This window comes from Ranitomeya variabilis, chromosome 1 (genome assembly GCF_051348905.1).
Source record: "Ranitomeya variabilis isolate aRanVar5 chromosome 1, aRanVar5.hap1, whole genome shotgun sequence".
Lineage (NCBI taxonomy): Eukaryota > Metazoa > Chordata > Amphibia > Anura > Dendrobatidae > Ranitomeya > Ranitomeya variabilis.
In genome coordinates, this window is record NC_135232.1 from 230,015,169 (window position 1) to 230,038,752 (window position 23,584).

The 23,584-nt window shown below is 42.4% G+C and overlaps 1 protein-coding gene across 25 annotated transcripts in view; it reads right to left on the reverse strand.

Moving 5' to 3' along the window:
* NCOR2 (nuclear receptor corepressor 2) overlaps positions 1 to 23,584 on the reverse strand; it is a 511,202-nt gene that overhangs the window by 97,083 nt on the left and 390,535 nt on the right. For 24 of the 25 annotated variants that reach the window (XM_077293242.1, XM_077293235.1, XM_077293237.1 and 21 more), the window contains 2 exons: positions 9,760 to 9,902; positions 1,137 to 1,281 (listed from right to left, as the gene is read on the reverse strand). In XM_077293242.1, the coding sequence (XP_077149357.1) occupies positions 1,137 to 1,281; positions 9,760 to 9,902 (288 nt within the window). The remainder of the gene's footprint in view (positions 1 to 1,136; positions 1,282 to 9,759; positions 9,903 to 23,584) is intronic. The other variant, XM_077293238.1, reaches the window with a different exon arrangement.

The window sequence follows — 23,584 nt, forward strand, 5'->3', positions numbered from 1 at the left end:
AAGATTCTATCCCAATATGTAGCAGGTCTAATAACAATAATATTATAAAATACCACCAATTAGAACTGTGGTATAGTTTTTCTTATTCATCAAGTCTCTTCCCTCATGTGCAGGCAATACAGGACCTTAGGTATCCATGGTTACGACCACTAGCAACTAGCTATCTGTCACTACATCAGTGGTCATAACCATGGGAACCTAAGGTCCTGCAATGCTCTACATGTGGAAAGAGACACAGCGAGTCAGAAAAACTATACTACATTTCTAATTGGAGAAATTTGGTAATATTATTATACCTACCACATATTGGGATAGGATATTGGAGATGGGAATACCCCTTTAAGTTCAAGTTGGTGTTTTAACTGGGGTCCTGCAATTCTTCTCCCTTTAGGAGTTGCTATCTGAAAACACCCACCCAGACTTAACAAAAGTTAACTCATTAGTTGCCAAATACTTTAATTGCTAATATCTCTGCAAAAGAGAGGCAAAAAAAAGTGTTATTCCGCTCTGCAGCCACTATTACATCATGTGTCCAGTTAAACATGAAATATATTTGATGAAAGGCCGTCTTTCATAGGCTGTGTAATCTGGCACTTCTCTATCCTATCAGATTTCCTTTAACCAAAATTAATTTTAGCTGTTTTTCAGAGTAAATTATGGTTTTAGAGTAGAGATGGGGTTGAGTGGCTCATAAATGGAGAAAAAAAAGCAGATTTCTATGATAGAAATATACTACAAAGTTAATTGTGTTATAGACCAGCTATGCCTGTGCAAGTGACATCCATCACTTGCGGAGGCAGAGGTGGTCTCTACATTTCCTGTATGCTGGGTATTCTTTTTACAACGCTCAGTGACAGTGCGCTCTCGCCGGCTCGATGCATGCTCAGTAGAGCAGGGACTAGAAACGGGTATCATTGATGACGCTTCGTTTCATGGTGTGGGCAGAGGCTGCAGCAGTGACAGCAGCCTCTGCCCCCTGATGTCGACTCACTTGACTATCCCAGCATGTACTATGTACTGGGATTCTCAAAGTGTCATCAAAGAGGAAGTAGTAAAAAAAACTCCTTGAAGAATTTTAACATATACAACAAATAATGACAGGGAAAAGTAAGCAGCAAAAGGTTTCAGACACTTACTGTCTCCTTCTTCTGCCATTTCTTCTTCATTACCACTAATCCCCGACCCCTCCATGTCCTCATCCTCTACAGCAGGGGTGTACTGGACCTCCTCTTCCATCTGAGCGGCTTTTTTCTTTTTTCGCCTGTTGTTGCGCTCTTTCTCCTAGAAGAAATAAGTTACTTAATATCAAGTCTGCCACAATAATGCAACGTCTCATCATTGATTCCAACAAACCAACTGGTACAATTTAAAAAAAAAAAAAAAAAAAAACCCACTAGTGATGAATATTGTGATACCATATATGCACATTTGTGTTGCTATAAAACAATTGTCAGCAACCCATCAGAAGAAGATAAAATGTCAATTAGATGGTATAATGCTGCAGATCTGTAAGTTAGCAACTTTTCCAATTTTCTACGCTAATCAGTTACACAATGCCTATAAGTATGGTTTATAAAAAGTGCCAAAACATAGGATTGGATTTTAACGTGTAAATGCATACCTCTCTATTCCATGGGTATATGGGCCCCCTTTCTCCAGATGTTGGAGACCATCGACCCAACTCTAGTTATCGGATACTTATGATATTTTATCGCTATGCCATAAATGTCCCAGATGGTTAGCACTTTGCGATTCTAATGTCACGCAGTCCAAGTGGTCATGTAGCACTAGCCTTAGGCTATGTGCACACGTTCAGGATTTTTCGCGTTTTTTCGGCCGTTTTCGGTGGGAAAAACGTAAAAAAAAAAAAAGCTTACATTAAGCATCCCATCATTTCAATGCATTCCGCAGTTTTTGTGCACATGCTGCGTTTTTTCTGCGAAAAAAACGCATCGCGGTAAAAAACGAAGCACGTTCATTAACTTTGAGGATTTTTCGCCGCTATATTATTGCATTGGGAAGCTCCGGAAAAAAACGCAAAAAAATCCGCAAAAAAAAAAACACGAAAAAACCCAGAGCGGATTTCCTGCAGAAATCGTCCGGTTTTGTTCAGGAAAATTCTGCAGACATTCCTAAACGTGTGCACATAGCCCTAATGTTTAAATCTTAGAATTAAGTTTATTTTTTCGTGTCTGTTCACCTGCTCGCAGATAGAGTGTTTCTGTAATTTGGCAGCCGCTTGCACTTGTACTGGGTCGCTTGCCTGAGATAATGGCTGCTCCGGATGTGTGCTATTTATACACAGGTTGCAAACTGGCCCTAAAAGCATCTGAAATACTTCCATTCAGGGACTGGAAAACGGCATGAAGATGCAGAGCATAATTCTGTACAGTTACACGGTAATAAATGCCCAACATGGTCCTTATCACAAAACCGCTTCTCATTTATTTATTTGGTCTTTAACCAAATGTGAGTCACAAGAGCTGGAGACATGCACTCTACTTGCATCTTAATTGCTTTCCTGTTGCCTAAAGAGAAACCTGAAGACAAACAGAGGGGAAAACAGCCATGCAGAGACTGAGCACAATGGTTACTATGGTAAAGGTCTCCTTCACCTTCTCTTTCTGATGAGCAACTGGTACTGAAAAAACTCTGGTCTACATAGTCAAATTTAACCAGTCTGCGGCCAAAAAAAAAGTTTATACTTTTTTTATGCAATGATTTAACTTTTGATTTTTGAACATTAATTTTTTGGGAGATATATATCTTTCACATATAATAAAGTTTTATTAAAGGAAAAGTACCGCATTTATAGATAATTAATAAATCAATGTAAAGTAGCATAACATGCTGTTATAACCAAGTTTTGAATGCATTTGAAACATATTTCGTGTGTTATAGGCGTTTAAAGGCGGCACTGGGGGCTGACATCTTGTTTTCACAGCAGCAGCACGACACTATCAGTGTCATAATACGGTACCCCATGGTCATAGGAGGTAACATACCGCCACTGACCCTATCTCTAATATTGCAGCCGCATTAGCAGTGAACTGGGCACGCCTCTGTGGGCTGCACAATTCGCAGTAGTGGGAGTATTCTGCTGCCATATTCATGGAGCCCTCGGATCTGCTAACATAAACAGTACTGCTTCCAGCAGAACAGATCCTAGATAGATGGCTGAGGGGAGTAAAATGCAGGAGAAAAGCAGGGCAGAATAGCAGAGACATCAAGGATGAACAGTGTACCATTAGCATAATAGGAGCAGGAGCTGTCAGCTGTTAGGCAGGATTTGTGATTCATTTCTTCCTAAGATAAGGAGCTGCAGTGAATGGCCAGGCGTTGTGGAGGGAGGTGAGAGAATCATGTCATCTGGGTGAGAGAGACTGATGGGAGAGAGAAAAAACAGCAACTGCTGGTGATAGCAGATCATAGGGCAGTCTCCCACAAAATGGCGCTGCCCTGTGATGCTACTCTTCATTCTGCCCCAGGGATACTAGACCACCCAAAAGGGGAGGGAAATGGTGATGTCAACAGTTACTGCCCCAATTTTCCAGCTTGTAGCGGATGGTCGTCGGTTCCATCCGCCATGTGACGGATCCGTCGAGATTTGGCGGACGTCATCAAGACATTGACGGACAGTATAACGTTTTTTGTCTGCGCCAAAATGGCGGTTCGCGAAGGAACCGTCGCGTCCGCCATTCCATAGAATGGCCGCCTATGGGCGACCGTCGCGACCGTCATTTCGGCGGATCTGTCGCCCCAATCCGCTTTTTCAATTGCGCATGCTCCAAAAAGTAGATACTCTTCCCAGACAACCCCCAAGTAATGGATCCGTCAAAAAAACGGATCCGTTAGAACCGTTTTCTCAACAATTGTGACGGATCCGTCACTATGTCGGAGCAGACTGACGCCAAACAACTGAAGTGTGAAAGAAGCCTTACGTGTCTTGGCCAAGAGATTGAGTATTATTTAAGCTTATCTAGCAATCTCAGTCGAGGGCAAGTGAAACACTGAGAAAGTGTAAATACATTACAGTATGTGTACACATGAGGAATAACATGATTTGTCCACTGTATGGCTTGTATATTGCATTTTCTCACCCTTTTCAGGCTCTCTTTCTAATTTTCTATTGTCTCTTAGCTGGATGATGTAACTAGCTACTATGATACCATACACTGCATACAGAAGCAGCAAGGAGGAACTTATACAGCACTACTAAGCAGCGTAACTGTAAATCCAGCACTTGGGATACAGAAACACTTACTAGTACGCAAATCGGTCTCTGTCTCTACCTACTATACTAGTGCTCCTCTCTCCTCCTTATCCCTACTTTCTTCTAAATCGGTCTCTGTCTCTACCTACTATACTAGTGCTCCTCTCTCCTCCTTATCCCTACTTTCTTCTAAATCGGTCCCTGTCTCTACCTACTACACTGGTGCTCCTCTCTTCTCCTTTTTTCCATGCTTCAAGGGGAAGCTATAATCTGATTCATCAGTGAGCTGGACGTCCCTCATGTTCTGAAGTAGATGTATTTATGTTGCTTTTTCATAATCAATGATGAGTTCATGATGTAGTGGGAGAGAAAGAAGTGGCTCATAAGTGGAGAAACAAAATAATTTATTTGTAAAGTTTTGCTGTCAAGGTGTGTATTTGATAATATTTGTTATAGGCTAATGACGTTAATTTATTATATAAACTGAAGGTTACAAGATTTGCTTGGTTTTTCAACTTGATTCCCACATCAATTGTCCATCCATTTGGACGTAGAACCTATGAATTATCATCAAGTCTACATTTCTCCTACTGGAAGAACCGACAGAACAGCGGCAACATGCAGACAGAGCTTTAAGAATCCCAACACTCCATGTTCTCGGTTTATTAAAATCTCTGGCACAATCATAGACCGTCTGTCCTTATTTTTCAGAAGATGGAAAACTACAACACGAGAAAAAAATATATATGTGGGGACATTTTAAATGTGCTAAATGATGTTAAAATTCAAGTTTGAAAGCACCATGGGAACCTGCTGTGTCATCTTATGTCTCCAGCATGTAGAAGACTATAATCATAGCCACATTTGGTAAAAACACATTAATGCTCAGTAGCACACTAGTAACAAAAGGCAGCAAGGACCTAGGGGTCTGTTCACATCAGGTCTATATCCAACTTTTAACAAATACACAAGATGTATATGTCAGATACTGAGAAGTATAAGATAAATAGCATGCTCCACCTATAGAGTCCAAATGTAGGAAAAAAGGATACAAACTACCGTATATTTCTTACTGTATATCATTGTATGAAATTGCGTAGTCTGTTACACTATTCCATACAGTACCTTATGTATACAGGCCAGATGGAGGCCAAAAGGACACTCAGGCTAATGTAACCCTATGAGGGCACAGATGATTGGCCTCGGGGAGACCAAAACATCCAACACCGCGGAGACACCATCACGTGTTTCTCAACGCAGTGATCCAGAACACTGCCCCCATCCCTTATGGGAAATATGCAAACGCATGAAGGATAGCTGCGGAGACACCATCACGTGTTTCTCAACGCAAGCAGTGAATAGCCAGGCCTTTCCCCAGGAAGGAACAACCACGGGAAGGGCAGCATCCTATAAAGGAAAACATCCAATACAGGAAAACCACCTATGCCAAGCATGGTATTCATCCACAGACATCTGTTCCTTCACAGCCTTTTACTAGGCACTGCTCCTAATAGCCAGATTCCTACTCCACACTGATGAGGGGCAAACACCCCGAAACAGCTGTCTGTGGATGGATACCATGCTTGGCATAGGTGGTTTTCCTGTATTGGATGATTTCCTTTATTGGATGCTGCCCTTCCCGTGGTTGTTCCTTCCTGGGGAAAGGCCTGGCCATTCACTGCTTGCGTTGAGAAACACGTGATGGTGTCTCCGCAGCTATCCTTCATGCAAATGTAACCCTATGGACTTGGATGGCGAATACATCAGAAACTTGGTCTAATCCTTACTATTTTCCCCAAATAATGTGACAACCTCTTCTTCATCTTCACAAACACCTAAATGCTCCTCCACACAAACACACTACCCAAAATGTATGATAAGTTATAAGTCTGTAAACAAAAACACCTTTTGAAAGAGGTTGTTTCACGAGTGGCATTTAGAGCAGAAATCCCCTGATCCCCTATTCTGGCCAGCACCCAACACCAATGGTACGAGAGGTGGCATCACATTCGCCTGCTTTCTCCACTGATTGCTAGGAGAATGCCGAACACAACTAAGTTCCATATACATAGATGGAACCCACCTCTAGTATATCATCATATGGCTATCCATGAATGTCTCTTGACAACCCCATTAAGACCCCCTTATACAGTGTGGGCCATGTATATGGATACACCTAAATAAAATGGGAATGGTTGGTGATATCAACTTCCTGTTTGTGGCACATTAGTATATGGGAGGGGGAAAACTTTTCAAGATGGGTGGTGACCATGGCGGCCATTTTGAAGTCGGCCATATTGGATCCAACTTTATTTTTTCCAATGGGAAGAGGGTCATGTGACATATCAAACTTATTGAGAATTTCACAAGAAAAACAATGGTTTGCTTGGTTTTAACGTATCTTTATTCTTTCATGAGTTATTTACAAGTTTTTCTTTGTTTACAGCCATTGACATGTTGCAGAGGTTAACACGTGAGGAGCGGATAGAAATTATGTTGATGTCTGGTGAACGCAGTACCTGGGTCATTGCAAAAAAACGGTCATCATTCCCATTTTATTTAGGTGCATCCATATAAATGGCCCATCCAAAAAAGTTTACCTCATCACTGAACATAATGTTCTGTGTAAACTGAGGGTCCTGTTCCAATTTTTGTTTTGCCCATTCTGCAAATTCAGAATGGGCAAATTTCCCCCTCCCATATACTAATGTGCCACAAACAGGAAGTTGATATAATAATAATCTAATAATAATCTTTATTTTTATATAGCGCTAACATATTCCGCAGCGCTTTACAGGTTTGCACACATTATCATCGCTGTCCCCGTTGGGGCTCACAATCTAAATTCCCTATCAGTATGTCTTTGGAATGTGGGAGGAAACCGGAGTACCAGGAGGAAACCCACGCAAACACGGAGAGAACATACAAACTCTTTGCAGATGTTGTCCTTGGTGGGGTTTGAACCCAGGACTCCAGCGCTGCAAGGCTGCAGTGCTAACCACTGCGCCACCGTATCACCAACCATTCCATTTTATTTAAGTGTATCCATATACATGGCCCACGATGGGGCTGGCCACCATCCGATGTGTATGGTGGTCTCCTGAAGGGAAGAGAAGTCTGACAACGGCTTTCTGCCCTCTTCCGGCTGAAAACACAAGGGATCGTCAGACAACCATCTCATGTGAATGGCCAGCCCTAGACCCAGTCTATGATCTCATGATATGACAGGTCACATGACAAAAATCGTAAGACACATCTGCTGCTTCAGATGTGGAAATGGAAAAAGTAACATTATTGCTTTCGTGCAACTTCTGTTCAAAAGTAATTGTTAGAAGAGGAATGGAAAGGTACCTGAACATGCAATTTATTATTATTATTCATATAGCACCATTAATTCCATGGTGCTGTACATGTGAAAAAGGGTTACATACAGGGTTATAGATATCAACAGTAAACAAATTTACAATGACAGACCGGTACAGAGGGGAGAGGACCCTGTCCTTGCGGACTTACATTCTTCGGGATCCCAATAAGAAAAATGGAGTGTCAAGCTACACTCAGACATGCGAGCTAGAACTGCAGTTTGCAGGTGAGCTATTGCTGTAGCTTGCAGGCTGCAGGTGACCTATTGCTGTAGCTTGCAGGCTGCAGGTGAGATATTGCTGTAGTTTGCAGGCTGCAGGTGAGCTATTGCTGTAGCTTGCAGGCTGCAGGTGAGATATTGCTGTAGCTTGCAGGCTGCAGGTGAGCTATTGCTGTAGCTTGCAGGCTGCAGGTGAGCTATTGCTGTAGCTTGCAGGCTGCAGGTGACCTATTGCTGTAGCTTGCAGGCTGCAGGTGACCTATTGCTGTAGCTTGCAGGCTGCAGGTGACCTATTGCTGTAGCTTGCAGGCTGCAGGTGACCTATTGCTGTAGCTTGCAGGCTGCAGGTGAGATATTGCTGTAGTTTGCAGGCTGCAGGTGACCTATTGCTGTAGCTTGCAGGCTGCAGGTGACCTATTGCTGTAGCTTGCAGGCTGCAGGTGACCTATTGCTGTAGCTTGCAGGCTGCAGGTGAGATATTGCTGTAGTTTGCAGGCTGCAGGTGAGCTAGTGCTGTAGCTTGCAGGCTGCAGGTGAGCTATTGCTGTAGCTTGCAGGCTGCAGGTGAGATATTGCTGTAGTTTGCAGGCTGCAGGTGAGCTATTGCTGTAGTTTGCAGGCTGCAGGTGAGCTATTGCTGTAGTTTGCAGGCTGCAGGTGAGCTATTGCTGTAGTTTGCAGGCTGCAGGTGAGCTATTGCTGTAGTTTGCAGGCTGCAGGTGAGCTAATGTTGTAGTTTGCAGGCTGCAGGTGAGCTATTGCTGTAGTTTGCAGGCTGCAGGTGAGCTATTGCTGTAGCTTGCAGGCTGCAGGTGAGATATTGCTGTAGTTTGCAGGCTGCAGGTGAGCTATTGCTGTAGTTTGCAGGCTGCAGGTGAGCTATTGCTGTAGTTTGCAGGCTGCAGGTGAGCTATTGCTGTAGTTTGCAGGCTGCAGGTGAGCTATTGCTGTAGTTTGCAGGCTGCAGGTGACCTATTGCTGTAGCTTGCAGGCTGCAGGTGAGCTATTGCTGTAGTTTGCAGGCTGCAGGTGAGCTATTGCTGTAGTTTGCAGGCTGCAGGTGAGATATTGCTGTAGTTTGCAGGCTGCAGGTGAGCTATTGCTGCAGTCTGGTTGACTCGCTGGTTAATAGATGAGCCTGTGCTGCACTACATTATATTGATATTTGTCACTTCCACATAATCAAGTAGGTATAAATAACAACCAGAGAAGTAATGTTATATGCTCCAAATATACAAAGTAAGGCTACTTTCACACATCAGTTTTTTGCCATCAGGCACAATCCAGCGATTTTTGAAAAAAAAATGGATCAGGCACAAATTATGAAAACCTGATGTGACAAATCTGTTTTTTTTTTTGTTAAAAAGAGAGAGAGATATTTGAATGTAAAAATGCATGAAAAACCGGAATTAGTCGCCGGATTCACCATTTCACCTCACGTTTCATCTGTTTCTCGCTGGAACCGTCGCTGTGCGTTTTTTCGCCGGACAGAAAAAACGTTCCTATGTACATTTTCTCTGGCCGCCGGAAAACTAATTTTAGACGGGTCTGGCAAAAAACGGATGAAACGTGAGGCCATCTGGCGCTAATACAAGTCTATGAGAAACAAACTGATCTGGCGGCAACTTTTGCCGGATCTTTTTTTTTTTTTCAAAATTCGCCGGATTGTGCCTGACGGAAAAAAACTGATGTGTGAGACGGGCCTAAAACTGTACAGTTGAGACATGAATAAACATACAAAGCAATGCTAGAAAATCAATTCAACCATCACTTGCATAATTATGCATACATACATACACACATATGCATACATACACATACATATACAGTACAGAGCAAAAGTTTGGACACACCTTCTCATTTAAAGATTTTTCTGTATTTTCATGACTATGAAAATTGTACATTCACACTGAAGGCATCAAAACTATGAATTAACATGTGGAATGATATACTTCGGACTTACCATCTTGAGTTTGTGCTGCTGTAGGATGCTGTCTAGGTTCTGCCTCTTCTTGTAGTTGAAATAAAAGTTCTTGCACTGGGACACTGTTTTGGAGCCCACCATTCTCGCAATGGCAGACCAATTACGGCCATATTCAAACAAACCTGAGGGGGAAGAAAGAAACAGAGAATCGTACAGTTAATCATTGAATACGAAAAAACAGTGTGAAATGAAGGATTACTACGTCATAGTTAAATCCCAGACCTTGGAAGCAAGCCTGCTGATAGAGAGTGAATGCTGACCCCTGTGTCACTGGAGTACCAGCTCAATCAGTCACTGGCTTGACAAGTTCAGGGTAAATGTAGGACACAGATCAGGCGCTATTAACCCCTCATATCCCCTTCTGACTGCTTCTCTTTCATTGATCGAAACTTGGCATTCTCATAGTTTTTTTGCTGTCTGTTTTCCAACTGCAGCCTTTATTTTCCTATTGATATTGAAGACTTTGTGCATTTCTGGATGTAATCCATGCAGAGACTAAGGCTATGGCTATTCCAAATGGCCAAGGGAGGAGGCAGTAGAGAGTAACAAGGCACCACCCTCTTACTTTAAAGAGTAAAAGATTGATACATGGGAATAAAAAAAACACAAGCATATATTTTAAAAGAATAACATTGTTTAAAGGAAATCTGTTACCAGTCTTTTTTTCACCTAATCTGAGAACAGTTTAATGTAGAGACATAGACCCGGATTCCAGCAATGTGTCACTTACTGGACTGCTTGGGGTAGTTTTTATAAAATCATTGTTTAATCAGCAGGAGATTATCACTAAAGGTCTAGTAAACCTGCAACCATGCTGACCTCCATTTTCATGAGCTCTGTATAATCCCCCCCCCCACCACCACTCATTGGCAGCTTTCTGCCTATGCAGTGTGTACACAGAAAGTTGCCATTCAGTGGTGTGGGTAGGGTTATAGAGGGCTCAGCATTAGAGAACTAGCAGATCTGAAGAAAAATCAGTGATTTTACCAAAGATGCAACAAACAGCCCAGTAAGTGATACAACACTGGAAACAGGATCACTGCCCCTGCATCATGCTGTTCTGAGATGGGGAAACAAAAATCTGCTTACAAATTCAATTTAAGAAATTAAATATATGCTTCAGATTTGAGCTCTCCTGGAGTCACACCTACGACCCATGAGCAAATTCAGTAGCCCTCAGGGAGAGCAAGTTTAATAAAAGGTAACCAATCTGGTATCAAAAGGCCAGAGGAGTATCGTCACCTATGATATGCTCCACACGCCCAATAAAAAGATTATTTCAGAGTATATCTTATATCACAGAACCCCAAACGTCACTTTTGAGTTTGTCACACTAAAATAAAGGTGCGGATAAGGTTATCAAGATCTGGAGAGATGGCGTGTCAAGGAATACCAGTAAAGAGTATGATAAAATCTGGGGACAATAGAAAGATGACTATATAAATGACTGATTGCCTTACTAACTCATATTGTGATACCATTACCGTTATAAGTATAGTACACCACATTTACTGCACTTAGTGCTTACAAATGCCAACATTAACATAGTAAAACAGGTCATAAAATATAAATATACTTTTTGTAAATTATTCTAATTAAGTTCCCGCTTTCTTTTCACTGACAATATGGCCGCTGCGGTGATCAAGTACTGTGTGCACAATTATTAGGTGAGTATTTTCACCATCTTACATCTAAAAGCTGTATAAACCTGAATGCTTATTGGATGGTTAAGCAGATGGTTTTCCTGAGGCAAAATTGGTCCAAAACGAGATTAAACTTACTATGAAAAGTGAACAGTTTTTACAAGTCTCTCAAAGGGATGCAATACTCTTGAAACTGCTAAGATACTGGGTGCGAACACAGAATTGAGAATAGTCAATAGGGTCATAAAAAACGTGTTGAGAAAAAAAAAGTCACACATTTACTGCCAAAGCTTTGAGAACAATCAAACGTGAAGTGACCGGGAATCCATTACCCTCCAGTGCTGTCATATTCCAGAGCCCAGAAGTACAAGGTGATCAGTGCTCAGAGACATGGCCGAGGTAAGGAAGGCGAAAACCCGACCACCACTGTACAAGACACAGAAGGTGAAATGTCAGGACTGGGCCAAGAAATATCTGAGGACTGGTTTCTCAAAGGTTTCATGGGCTGATGAGGTTAGAGTGATTCTTGCTGGACCCGATGAATGGGCACAAGGCTGGATCAGTAACTGGCACAGACATCCACTTCGCGATTCAGCTGCCAGCAAGGTGGAGGTGGGATACTGCTATGGGCTGGTATCAGTAACGAGGAGATAGTTGGACCTTTTCAAATTGAAGATGGACACAAAATCAACTTGCAAACCTACTGACAGTTTCTAGAAGACATTTTCTACAAGCTGTGGTGCAGGAAATAGTCTGAATCTTTTAAGGAAGTCATGATTTCTTGATGCAGCACAATGCTCCTTCTCATGCAGCACAATGCTCCTTCTCATGCAGCACAATGCTCCTTCTCATGCAGCACAATGCTCCTTCTCATGCAACAAAGGCCTCAAAGATGAAAGAACAACAACAACATGGCCCCTTCCTCACCTGACAAACTCTTAGGAGAATTTGTGGGCCCTTCTTAAAAAGGGAGATTTGCTATAAAGGAAAAGAGTACACCTCTCTGAACATTGACTGGGAGGCTGTGGTTGGTGCGGCTCAAAAAGTTGATAGTTAAAGGGAACCTGCACCCCCAAAATCGAAGATGAGCTAAGCCCACCAGCATTCTGTAATACTGTAGATAAGCCCCAGATGTATCCTGAAAGATGAGAAAAAGAGGTTAGATGATACTTACCCAGGGGCGGTCCCGCTTCGATTTTGGGGGTGACAGGTTCCCTTTAACAGAATAAGAAACTGGCTGACTCCATGAGTGGAAGGCTTATGATTGTTATTAAAAAGAAGGGGGGCTTTATTGGTCACTGATCTTTTCCCAAGAAAGTCACTTTTACTCTTTTAAATACTATTTATTTCTTAAAGTCCCTTTCCAGCGTTGTTGGTCTTTTTTCACTGTTGGACTGATGTTTTAAACAGAAGTCCCCTGCCCCGTTCATACACTCACCCTCTGGTGTCTTCACCATTTTTTCGGCGCCATCTTGTGAGCGCAGCTTCTGACTGTCCGGAAGTCATAAGTAACGGTCACAAGCTCTCAATGCAAATCTATGAGAGACAAAACAAGGTTCCCATAAACTTGTATTGAAAGTGATCTTCGCGCAGCTCCATGAAACACTGGAGCAGGCGGTAGGTCACAAACTGCAGAAGATGGACCGGAGCGGCAGCAAAAACAGATGGAAACATCAGAAGGCGAGTATCAGACAGGGTGGTGAAATAAAAATAAACACTGGAGTGGTGCTTTAAATATTCAGCTCTGTATTAGTTGGTGCTGGGACTAGAAAAGTTGGGACGCATTAACCTCGCAAAAAAAATATAAAACTAACAAAAACATAATACAGGAGGTATTCCTTCCTTAAAAAAAAGGAAAAAAAACACAAAACACTTCTTGAAAGGAAAACTATCTCCAGCATAGAGAACAGCGCGGTACACTGTGTGGTTCTGAAGAACAAGGAACTCCATGTGACATTAAACAGTGTTTGCACCAATACCTTATTAGGTTATGTTCACACAATGCGTTTTTTGCAACTTTTTTAATGCAAATTAAAAGCTGATTTTTACAGAACTAACAAAAGCTACAAGATTTCAGAAATTTCATGCACATGCTAGTTGTTTTCTGGCTGAATTGAAAAAATGCTGCGTTTTGAAAACTGCAGCATGTCAATTCTTTCAGCATTTTTGCAACGTTTTGTCACCATAGAAAGCAATGAGTAAGTGAAAAAATTCCACTATCAGTTTTTGCATCTTTTTTTGCAGTCAGTATTAGTACAGTGTAATGAAATTAGTGATGTTGTGTGTTAAAAGTGATGTGCCGGCCCTTTTCAGTGCCTGACCAATGTGTGAAAGTAAACAATGCATCAGTAATTCCGCTCCCCTGCTGTGTATACAGTTGCAATTGTGTTTTCATTCATGAACTCATGTAACCTTAGTCCACGGCTGCGCATCATACATGATTCCAGTTTTTCTTGTTCAGAATAGTCCCTATTTTTTCAGACAAACCTTTTTCCCTATATAATTTGATCAAATTGCCCTTTTTTCAAAAAAATATTGTATGGTTTTGCATACATCTTGCATTGGTGGCTCATTGTTCATGCTTGCAAGGTTGAAGCAAAACAACTTTGTGATCATGAAAAACGCAGCAAAAAACGTCAGCAAATATGCAGCAATAAAAGCAGAAAAAAAGGCAGCAAAACCTGTGTTCTGGGTGCAGCTATGTTACTGCCAAGAGAAGGTTTTGGCTTCAGAAAAAAAAGCAGCAAAAAACCCTAAGTGAGCACCACTATTGCCAATTAAAAAATGTAGACAGTAATCAGAAGTATAGGAATGAAGAGATGAATTACGGGAACTACATGCACAAATATGACTGCACATCAAAATTTATAGATTACCGTATATACTCGAGTATAAGCCGAGATTTTCAGCCCAAATTTTTGGGCTGAAAGTGCCCCTCTCGGCTTATACTCGAGTCATGATCGGTGGTGGGGTCGGCGGGTGAGCACTGTCATATACTCACCTAGTCCCGGCGATCCTGACGCTCCCCCTGCCCGTCCCACGGTCTCCGGGTGCCGCAGCTCTTCCCCTGAGCGGTCACGTGGGACCGCTCATTAGAGAAATGAATAGGCTGCTCCACCTCCCATAGGGGCGGAGCCGCATAATTCATTTCTCTAATCAGCGGTGCCGGTGACCGCTGATAGAGGAAGAGGCTGCGGCACCGAAGAACAGCTGTCCGGGGGAAGGAGCGGGACGCCGGGAGCAGGTAAGTATGTCATATTCACCTGTCCTCGTTCCACCCGCCGGGCGCTGTCTCCATCTTCCCGGCGTCTCTCTCTCTGCACTTACTGTGCAGGTCAGAGGGCGCGATGACGCATATAGTGTGCGCGCCGCCCTCTGCCTGATCAGTCAGTGCAGAGAGACGCCGGGAAGATGGCGCCGAGGAGCTGCAAGCAAGACAGGTGAGTATGTTTTATTATTTTATTGCAGCAGCACAGCTATGGGGCAATAATGGACGGTGCAGAGCACTATATGGCACAGCTATGGGGCAACGGTGCAGAGCACTATATGGCACAGCTATGGGGCAATGGTGCAGAGCACTATATGGCACAGCTATGGGGCAATGGTGCAGAGCACTATATGGCACAGCTATGGGGCAATAACGGTGCAGAGCACTATATGGCACAGCTATGGGGCAACGGTGCAGAGCACTATATGGCACAGCTATGGGGCAACGGTGCAGAGCACTATATGGCACAGCTATGGGGCAACGGTGCAGAGCACTATATATATGGCACAGCTATGGGGCAACGGTGCAGAGCACTATATATATGGCAAAGCTATGGGGCAACGGTGCAGAGCATTGTATATATGGCACAGCTTTATGTGGAGTATCTATGGGGCAACGGTGCAGAGCATTGTATATATGGCACAGCTTTATGTGGAGCATCTATGGGGCCATAATGAACGGTGCAGAGCATTATATGTGGCACAGCTTTATGTGGAGCATCTATGGGGCCATAATGAACGGTATGGAGTATCTATTTTTAATTTTGAAATTCACCGGTACCTGCTGCATTTTCCACCCTAGGCTTATACTCGAGTCAATAAGTTTTCCCAGTTTTTTGTGGCAAAATTAGGGGGGTCGGCTTATACTCGGGTCGGCTTATACTCGAGTATATACGGTACATACAAACAGAAATATCCTTTATAACTCGTGCAAAAACACACAATGTACAGATAAAACAAGAAGTAGTGAAAAAAACAACTGTTAAATATACAAAGAAACCTTCAACACTAGTAAGCGGTAAAGAGAAGGTTAACCATCCTTCCATTTGCCAGAAAGGGTATTTATACCCATTTATTCATACTCTCTTCTATAGGAACTATTGTTGCACTATTATATATGTGTGCATGTATAATATATATATATATATATATATATATATATATATATATATATATATATATATATATATATATATATATATATATATATACACACACATATACACACACACACACTTTGTGTATTTGCTATTCTTACTATTGATCCAAGTATAAATTTATCCTGTTTACCTGCATGATATCTTATCTGCACCCCTGCTTTTTGCAGTTATTTGTATGCAGCACTGGTTTCCCTTGCACTTGTTGGCATGAGCATATTGTAGATTTAGACTGATTGTAGCAAAGTAACATATGAAAAAAAGGAGTAATGAAACAGGTGTGAAACAAACCAGGATATACCGTATATACTCGAGAATACACTGTGTGCAGAATTATTAGGCAAATTGTATTTTAGAGGATTTTTTTTATTATTGATCAACAACTATGTTCTCAATCAACCCAAAAGACTCAAATATCAAAGCTTAATATTTTTGGAAGTTGGAGTGTTGTTTTTTTTTTAGATTTGGCTATCTTAGGAGGATATCTGTTTGTGCAGGTAACTATTATTGTGCAGAATTATTAGGCAACTTAATAAAAACAAATATATTCCCATCTCACTTGTTTATTTTCACCAGGTAAACCAATATCACTGCACAAAATTTAGAAATAAACATTTCTGACATGCAAAAACAAAACCCCAAAAAATTAGTGACCAATATAGCCACCTTTCTTTATGATGACACTCAGCAGCCTTCCATCCATAGATTCTGTCAGTTGCTTGATCGGTTTACGATTAAGGCTACTTTCACACTTCCGTCTTGTGGCATACGTCGCAATGAGTCGTTTAGGAGAAAAAACGCATCCTGCAAAGTTGTCTGCAGGATGCGTTTTTTCCCCATAGACTAACATTAGCTACGCATTGCGCCGTATGGCCACACGTCGCAACCGTCGTGCGACGGTTGCGTCGTGTTTTGGCGGACCGTCGGCACAAAAAAAGTTACATGTAACTTTTTTTGTGCGTCGTGTCCGCCATTTTCGACCGCGCATGCGAGGCCGAAACTCCGCCCCCTCCTCCCCGGACCTTACAATGGGGCTGCCAACTTCGGGCATTATTTTCACAACGTGCGCCCCGTGCCGACGCTAGTGTGAAAGCAACCTAACATTGCGTGCAGCAGACACCACAGCCTCCCAGACACTGTTCCGAGAGGTGTACTGTTTTCCTTCCCTGTAGATCTCACATTTTATGAGGGACCACAGGTTCTCTATGGGGTTCAGATCAGGTGAAAAAGGGGGCCATGTCATTATTTTTTCTTCTTTGAGACCTTTACTGGCCAGCCACGCTGTGGAGTAGTTGGAGGCATGTGATGGAGCATTGTCCTGCATGAAAATCATGTTTTTCTTGAACGATACCAACTTCTTCCTGTACCACTGCTTGAAGAAATTGTCTTCCAGAAACTGGCAGTAGGTCTGGGAGTTGAGCTTCACTCCATCCTCAACCCGAAAAGGTCTCACAAGTTCATCTTTGATGATACCAGCCCATACCAGTTCCCCACCTCCACATTGCTGGCGTCTCAGTCGGAGTGGAGCGCTCTGCCCTTTACTGATCCAGCCTCTGGCCCATCAAGAGTCACTCATTTCATCAGTCCATAAAACCTTTGAAAAGTCAGTCTTAAGATATTTCTTGGCCCAGTTTTGACGTTTTATCCTATGTTTCTTGTTCAAAGGTGGTCGTTTTTCAGCCTTCCTTACCTTGGCCATGTCCCTGAGTGTCGCACACCTTGTGCTAAAAAGCACAATTACTCCAGTAATGTTGCAGCTCTGAAATATGGCAAAACTGGTGGCAAATGGCATCTTGGCAGCTTCACGCTAGATTTTCCTCAATTCACGGGCAGTTATTTTGCTCTTTTTTTACCCAACATGCTTCTTGCGACCCTGTTGGCTATTTGCCATGAAACGCTTGATTGTTCGGTAATCACACTTCAAAAGTTTGGCAATTTCAAGACTGCTGCATCCCTCTGCAAGACATCTCACAATTTCGGACATTTCAGAGTCCGTCAAATCTCTCTTCTGACCCATTTTGCCAAAGGAAAGGAAGTTGCCTAATAATTAAGCACACCTTATATAGGGTTTTGATGTCATTACACAACACCCCTGCTCATTACAGAGATGCACATCACCTGATTTACTTAATTGGTAGTTGGCTCTCAAGCCTGAACAGCTTGGAGTAGGACAATATGTATAAAAAGTATCATGTGATCAAAATACAACTTGCCTAATTCTGCACACAGTGTAAGCTGACCTGAATATGCACTCCATGCCCATGGGTGTGGATAGCAGTGAATATTCATTCACTTAAGTAGCGGGCACACGTGATTGCCCGGCTGCTGCAGGAAGCCAGCGGCTGCTACTACTGTGATCGCTGCTAAAGAGATATGAACATTCACTGCAAGCGCAGTGAATAGTCATTTCTCTTTAGCAGCGTGCACAGGAGTTAGCCGCAGCAGACTGTTCCTGCCTCCTGTGACCCGCTGCTCCTCTCTCATATTGGACCCTGACTCGATTATAAGCCGAGGGGGGCTTTTTCAGCATTAAAAAATGTGCTTAAAAACTCAGTTTATTCTCTAGTATAAACGGTATGTTAAATCTGGCCCATGAGGACCAAGACTTACCACTGTTGCAAAGGAATAGTTCATCAGTTACCACAATCAGAAAACACAAATCGACGGGAAATCAAATAAGAGCCCATATAAATCATGTGCATACATCAAGTAGCAGACATCTCAACATAATCGTGACCAAAAAAACTGAGAAGCAAGACTTTATGCTCGAATTGTGGCAAAGAAGCCACAGGCCTTGATCCAGATTACTGGAAATCTGTACTGCGTCAATATTTTTGGTACCAACTGCTAAGTCTATTTGAAGATGCCAAAAAGGTGAGCGGATGATTTCTACCACATGAAGTATGGATGCACAGTTGTGATAGTGTGGGGGTTCTATGCTGTGACAACACCGCATTTATTCTTAATTATGTCAGACCCATTATACAGTAGGCCTAGGGACATGAGCCACTGTTCATACAAAGTTGAACTCATGACGGAGTTGACTCATATTGTAGTTTCAATTGATTTTTTTTACTTGTTGAATGGTTGCTGATTACCTATTGTATTAGTCCTTGCAGCTAATTGTTCTACTATTCTTAAAGGGAATCTGTCACCTTATTTTGCCGCTATAAACTGCGGCCACCGCTATTAGGGGCTTATCTACAGCATTCTGCAATGATTTGCCCTGTTGAGGGAAGAGCAAAGTACTGCAGTGCGCAGGCACCGGGAAAAGTCAGAGAGGCCCGGCGCCTGCGCACTGCAATACTTTACGCTGCCCTCAACAGGGCAAATCAGTACACCTGCGCAGGAACAGCGACAGATGCAAGGAAGAGGACGTCATTGCATGATGATGTGAGGAGCTGGACTCGTACCTGCGGCGCCCATTGGACCCGAACTGGGACCGCCCCTATGTGAGTATAATCTAACTTGTTTTTCTTATCTTTCAGGTTACATCGGGGGCTTATCTACAGCATTACAGAATGCTGTAGATAAGCCCCTAATGGCGGTGGCCGCACAGTTTATAGCGGAAAAATGAGGTGACAGATTCCCTTTAAGTGACAAAATGTACAGGTTAATTGAACAAGCAATGTTTGTTAAAATGTTGAATACCCATTGAATCAGTACATGCAGCTTGTTCTGCAAACATTACAAGACAAATATGCAGGTTAACTGAACACTCGAACAATGAGAAATCCCCTCCTCCCACCTTCCCCCAATCTTGTGGAAAAATGCTTGAATATGAGCTGTGAACTATAAAAGGAAGATCTGCCTCTATTTCCAGTCAGACTCGACAGGACAGCAACCAAGGAACAGTGGCACCACCTGAAGGAATACAGATCTGCTCCATTGACCATCAATGAACCCTCAAAAACACTTGGAGAACCCAGGTTTGGACAACCAGATCACCTGTTCACATACTTCAAAGTTCTCTGTCAGATTTGTAAGCTTGCCGCTAACTCCTCTCTGCGAGTGCCCACCAAAAGCGGGGTGCTACTGGTTGGGGTAGTAGGCCCTGGATGCCCCGAAGTCGCAGCTGCTTTAATCCCGGCTAGCTAGCGGAAGGGTCATTTACATCATCTTGTGTACTTGCTGATACTGTACTATATGCTGTTGACTGTTTGTGATCCAAAAATTATTACCGCAGTATCTTACCCTCATCCTGTGTTGTCCGAGTAGTATTATGCCCGTGTGGAAGGAGAACAGGTGTCCAGTGGGATGAGTACTGATCCATACGGTCTTTCTAAAGACACGCAGACCGAGAACAAGAGCACCCACTAACCCTCGTGTCTCCACATATGCTAAGCACACTGTTGACAATTTATGCCAAAATCAAGGCACATTTAACCAGCATAGCTACCAATGCATTCTGCAAGGACATGCTCTTCTATCTGGTCTGCACATGGTCATTGGCAAACTTCAAATGGGCCTGGACATGTGCAGGCGCGAGAAAAGGGACCTTGCGTGCCCTGCCCTCTAATCCATGACAGCATAGAATGTTACCAACGGTAATCTTTGAGACAATTGTCCCAGCTCTCTTCAGGTCATTGACCAGGTCATCCCGTGTATTTTGTGGCTGATTCCTGATCCTTCTCAGAATCAACCTTACCTCATGAGGCGAGATCTTGCATGGATCCCCAGACAGAGGAAGATTGACAGTCATCTTGCATTTCTTCCATTTTCTAATAACTGTGCCAACAGTTGTGGCCTGCTCACCAAGCTGCTTGCCTATGGTCATGTAGCACATTGCATCACTAACAACGCATTGGGGACAGTTTGAATGCTAAAAATGACACGATAGGTTCCTTTTATGATTATTGGAAAGCCATTTCAGGTGAAGACCTGATGAAACTGCTTGAGAGAATTCCAATGGAGTATAAAGCTGTCATCGGAGTAAAAGGAGGGTATTTTGAGGAATCTAAGGGTTAACATAAGTAGAAGTGTCCAAAGTTTGGACTGGTACTGTATGTAAACTAATAAAAGATATGTTTATTATCTATGTTTCTTTGGCTGTGCATTTAATATTCTTGCATGTAGTCTCTTCTCTCCTGTACTTTCCATTAAGCACAGAATTCTGCTCAGAGCTCTGACTGGAGACTTGGTTTCAGACGTTAAACCTCCCTAAAAGGAACTCTACAGCTTAATATAAAAATTTAATGTAATACAAAAAAACTAAAATTCCTTTGACTGTTAGTCGGCAGAACTTTCTGTATGATTGTGAAACAGTCTTGAGGAATCCTGTATAAAAAAATTAAAAAAACAGCATAAACTTACTGATCAGTTCTTTTTGGCTCGTGACTCACTGAAGCACCATTCCCTTAGTAATGAGGCCAGAACTTAGAAATCTACTGTCTTATTGCAGTCTGAAAAAATTAATGGAGTCTTCTGCTGCAGCCAATTGTCTTACAGTCACACTTAGAAGAGTAACAATTTTTTTTTTTTGTATTACCACAAAACCTCTTTACGAAAACCATATTCATGCACTTCATCATTAAATTAATTAAATTTGATTAATGTGATGGGCAGCATTTTAAAAATATTGCACAAAATAACTCATATTTGGTTTGTTGTGAACAGATTTTCAGGATTATCATGCCAAACTTTTCAGCATGTACTCCACACAACTTTGTAGAATTGGGCACTGTGACTTAAGAGTATAAGGGAACATATAGTACATTCCTGCACAGGATGTATTAAATGTAGCAAGTGAAATGGCAGCTTAAAAGGGTTGTCCGGTCTAAAAATGAAAAGTCTGCAGTCACTCTGCGTGACTGCAGACTTTTAAATCTCCCCCAACGCACGCACTGTGCGCTATGAGTACTCACTGGTTTCTGAAAGATGAACGGTGGTGATGTATGCGATATGCATTCTCCCGGCCAGAACCTGTCTAGTGGGTGCAGCCTCTCTTCATGCAAGGGAATGGAGCGAGGGTGGGTGCGTCTAGTGGGCATGGACTCGCTCAATACAATAGCATACATCACCGCCTTTCCAGACTCAATCAGGCACACAAAGTGTAATACTGCAGACTTATTAATTTAGAGCGGACAACCCCTTTTAAAGATGAAACAAGTCTATTAGGATAAGGAGCTTAAATCTTGGTGTAAGTGGGGCAACTGAATTATTAATACTCAGATCTTGATCAAATGGTCAGGATCAGCCACCAGAATTAGTGCAAGGACAGGAGAAGCCTGACAAGTGTCAGACAGTGAAGATGCTACTATACAACCTGCCTCAGGAGTAACAGTATGCAGACATTCTGCCTTAATGTATATACTAATCCAGTAGGGCCGATTTTCAAGGTCACTGACCAGCCTCTTTCTCCAGTGTTGTTTCGGTCTGCTGCCAAATCTAGCGTTGTTGCTTCATGAGCTCCGAAATGATAATCTGCCAAACATTAATGGTGATATCAAGCTGATGAACATACCAGCTCATTGTTTAGTCTCTGACTGACAACTACACCATTAATAACGTCTGCCTTATGCTGCATGCTGTAATACTGTGCCACTAAGTGACTTAGAACATTTGCTGACCGAACAGCAGCTTACTGCATAGAGCTTCCATTGTTTTATGACTTTTTATTTTTTCCATTTTTCTTTTTTTTTTAACAAGTTCTACTACCATTATAGGTTGGTAAGGCTCAATTAAAAACACAATTTTTGTGTTAGAACAAGGATACATAAAATATTCCCGTCTGGTAAATGGGAAAAGATCAAACAAAGATACAAATTTACAGCAGGTGAAATCACTATTGAAGACGTCACCAATTTTCTAAAGGTGCTATTGACATGAAATTCTCACCATATGTCAACCTTCAGGATCTGAAGGGTGTTTGTGTGGAAGAATGGGCCAAAATCACTGCTGAGCAATGCATGTGACTAGTTTATTCATGAGGGAGGTGCCTTAAAGCCGTCATCACCAACAAAGGGTTTTATACAAAGTATTAATTAAATTTCAGTAACATTTCAGTAAGTGTATTCAATACTTTTTCCCTGTGCCATTTTTTTCACGATTCCTCCGCTCGGTGAGTGATTGTTATGCTGTTCTATGGAAACTGTCTTGCTGAGTTGTCTGTGTCTTGATTGACAGCTTGGCTGTCCAATACTGTGATGGGCTTGCTGGGCTGGCGGTGCCTTGATTGACAGCTCTGCTGTCCAATCTGTGACTGGGACTTATGGGACTTTCTGCAGGCGTTTAGTGTTGTGGTGATTGCCAAGCTACTTAACTGAGCTGTCTGCCCTTGATCCCTGCCAGACGTAGTTTGTGCTTCTTGGTGAGTGTTAGCCGGATTCTGTTGCTCTGTGTTCTGATCGTCTGCTGCCTGACCCTTTGGACCTTGTTCTGACTAGCCCTTTGTCTTGCCCTTCAGCTTTTGATCAGTTATCTTGTTATTGACCCTGGACTGTGATCTGACTTACGCCTTCATCTTTTCCTCTGGTATTGAGCCCGGATCGTCTGACTCTTCTGCCTCACGGCGTGTTCGCGAGTAGTGACTAGCGTCACACATTTCTCATTATTACACATAATTTATGGACCTCTACAGTTTGATTTCTTTGCCTGTGAGGATTGGATGGGTTGTTACCAACAGCTGGAGAGAATTTAATGTCAATAGCATCTTTAGAAATATATTTACTTAGAAAATTGGTGATGTGATCAATACTTATGTCACCCACTGTATCTGCTAGACATTTCTTCTCCATT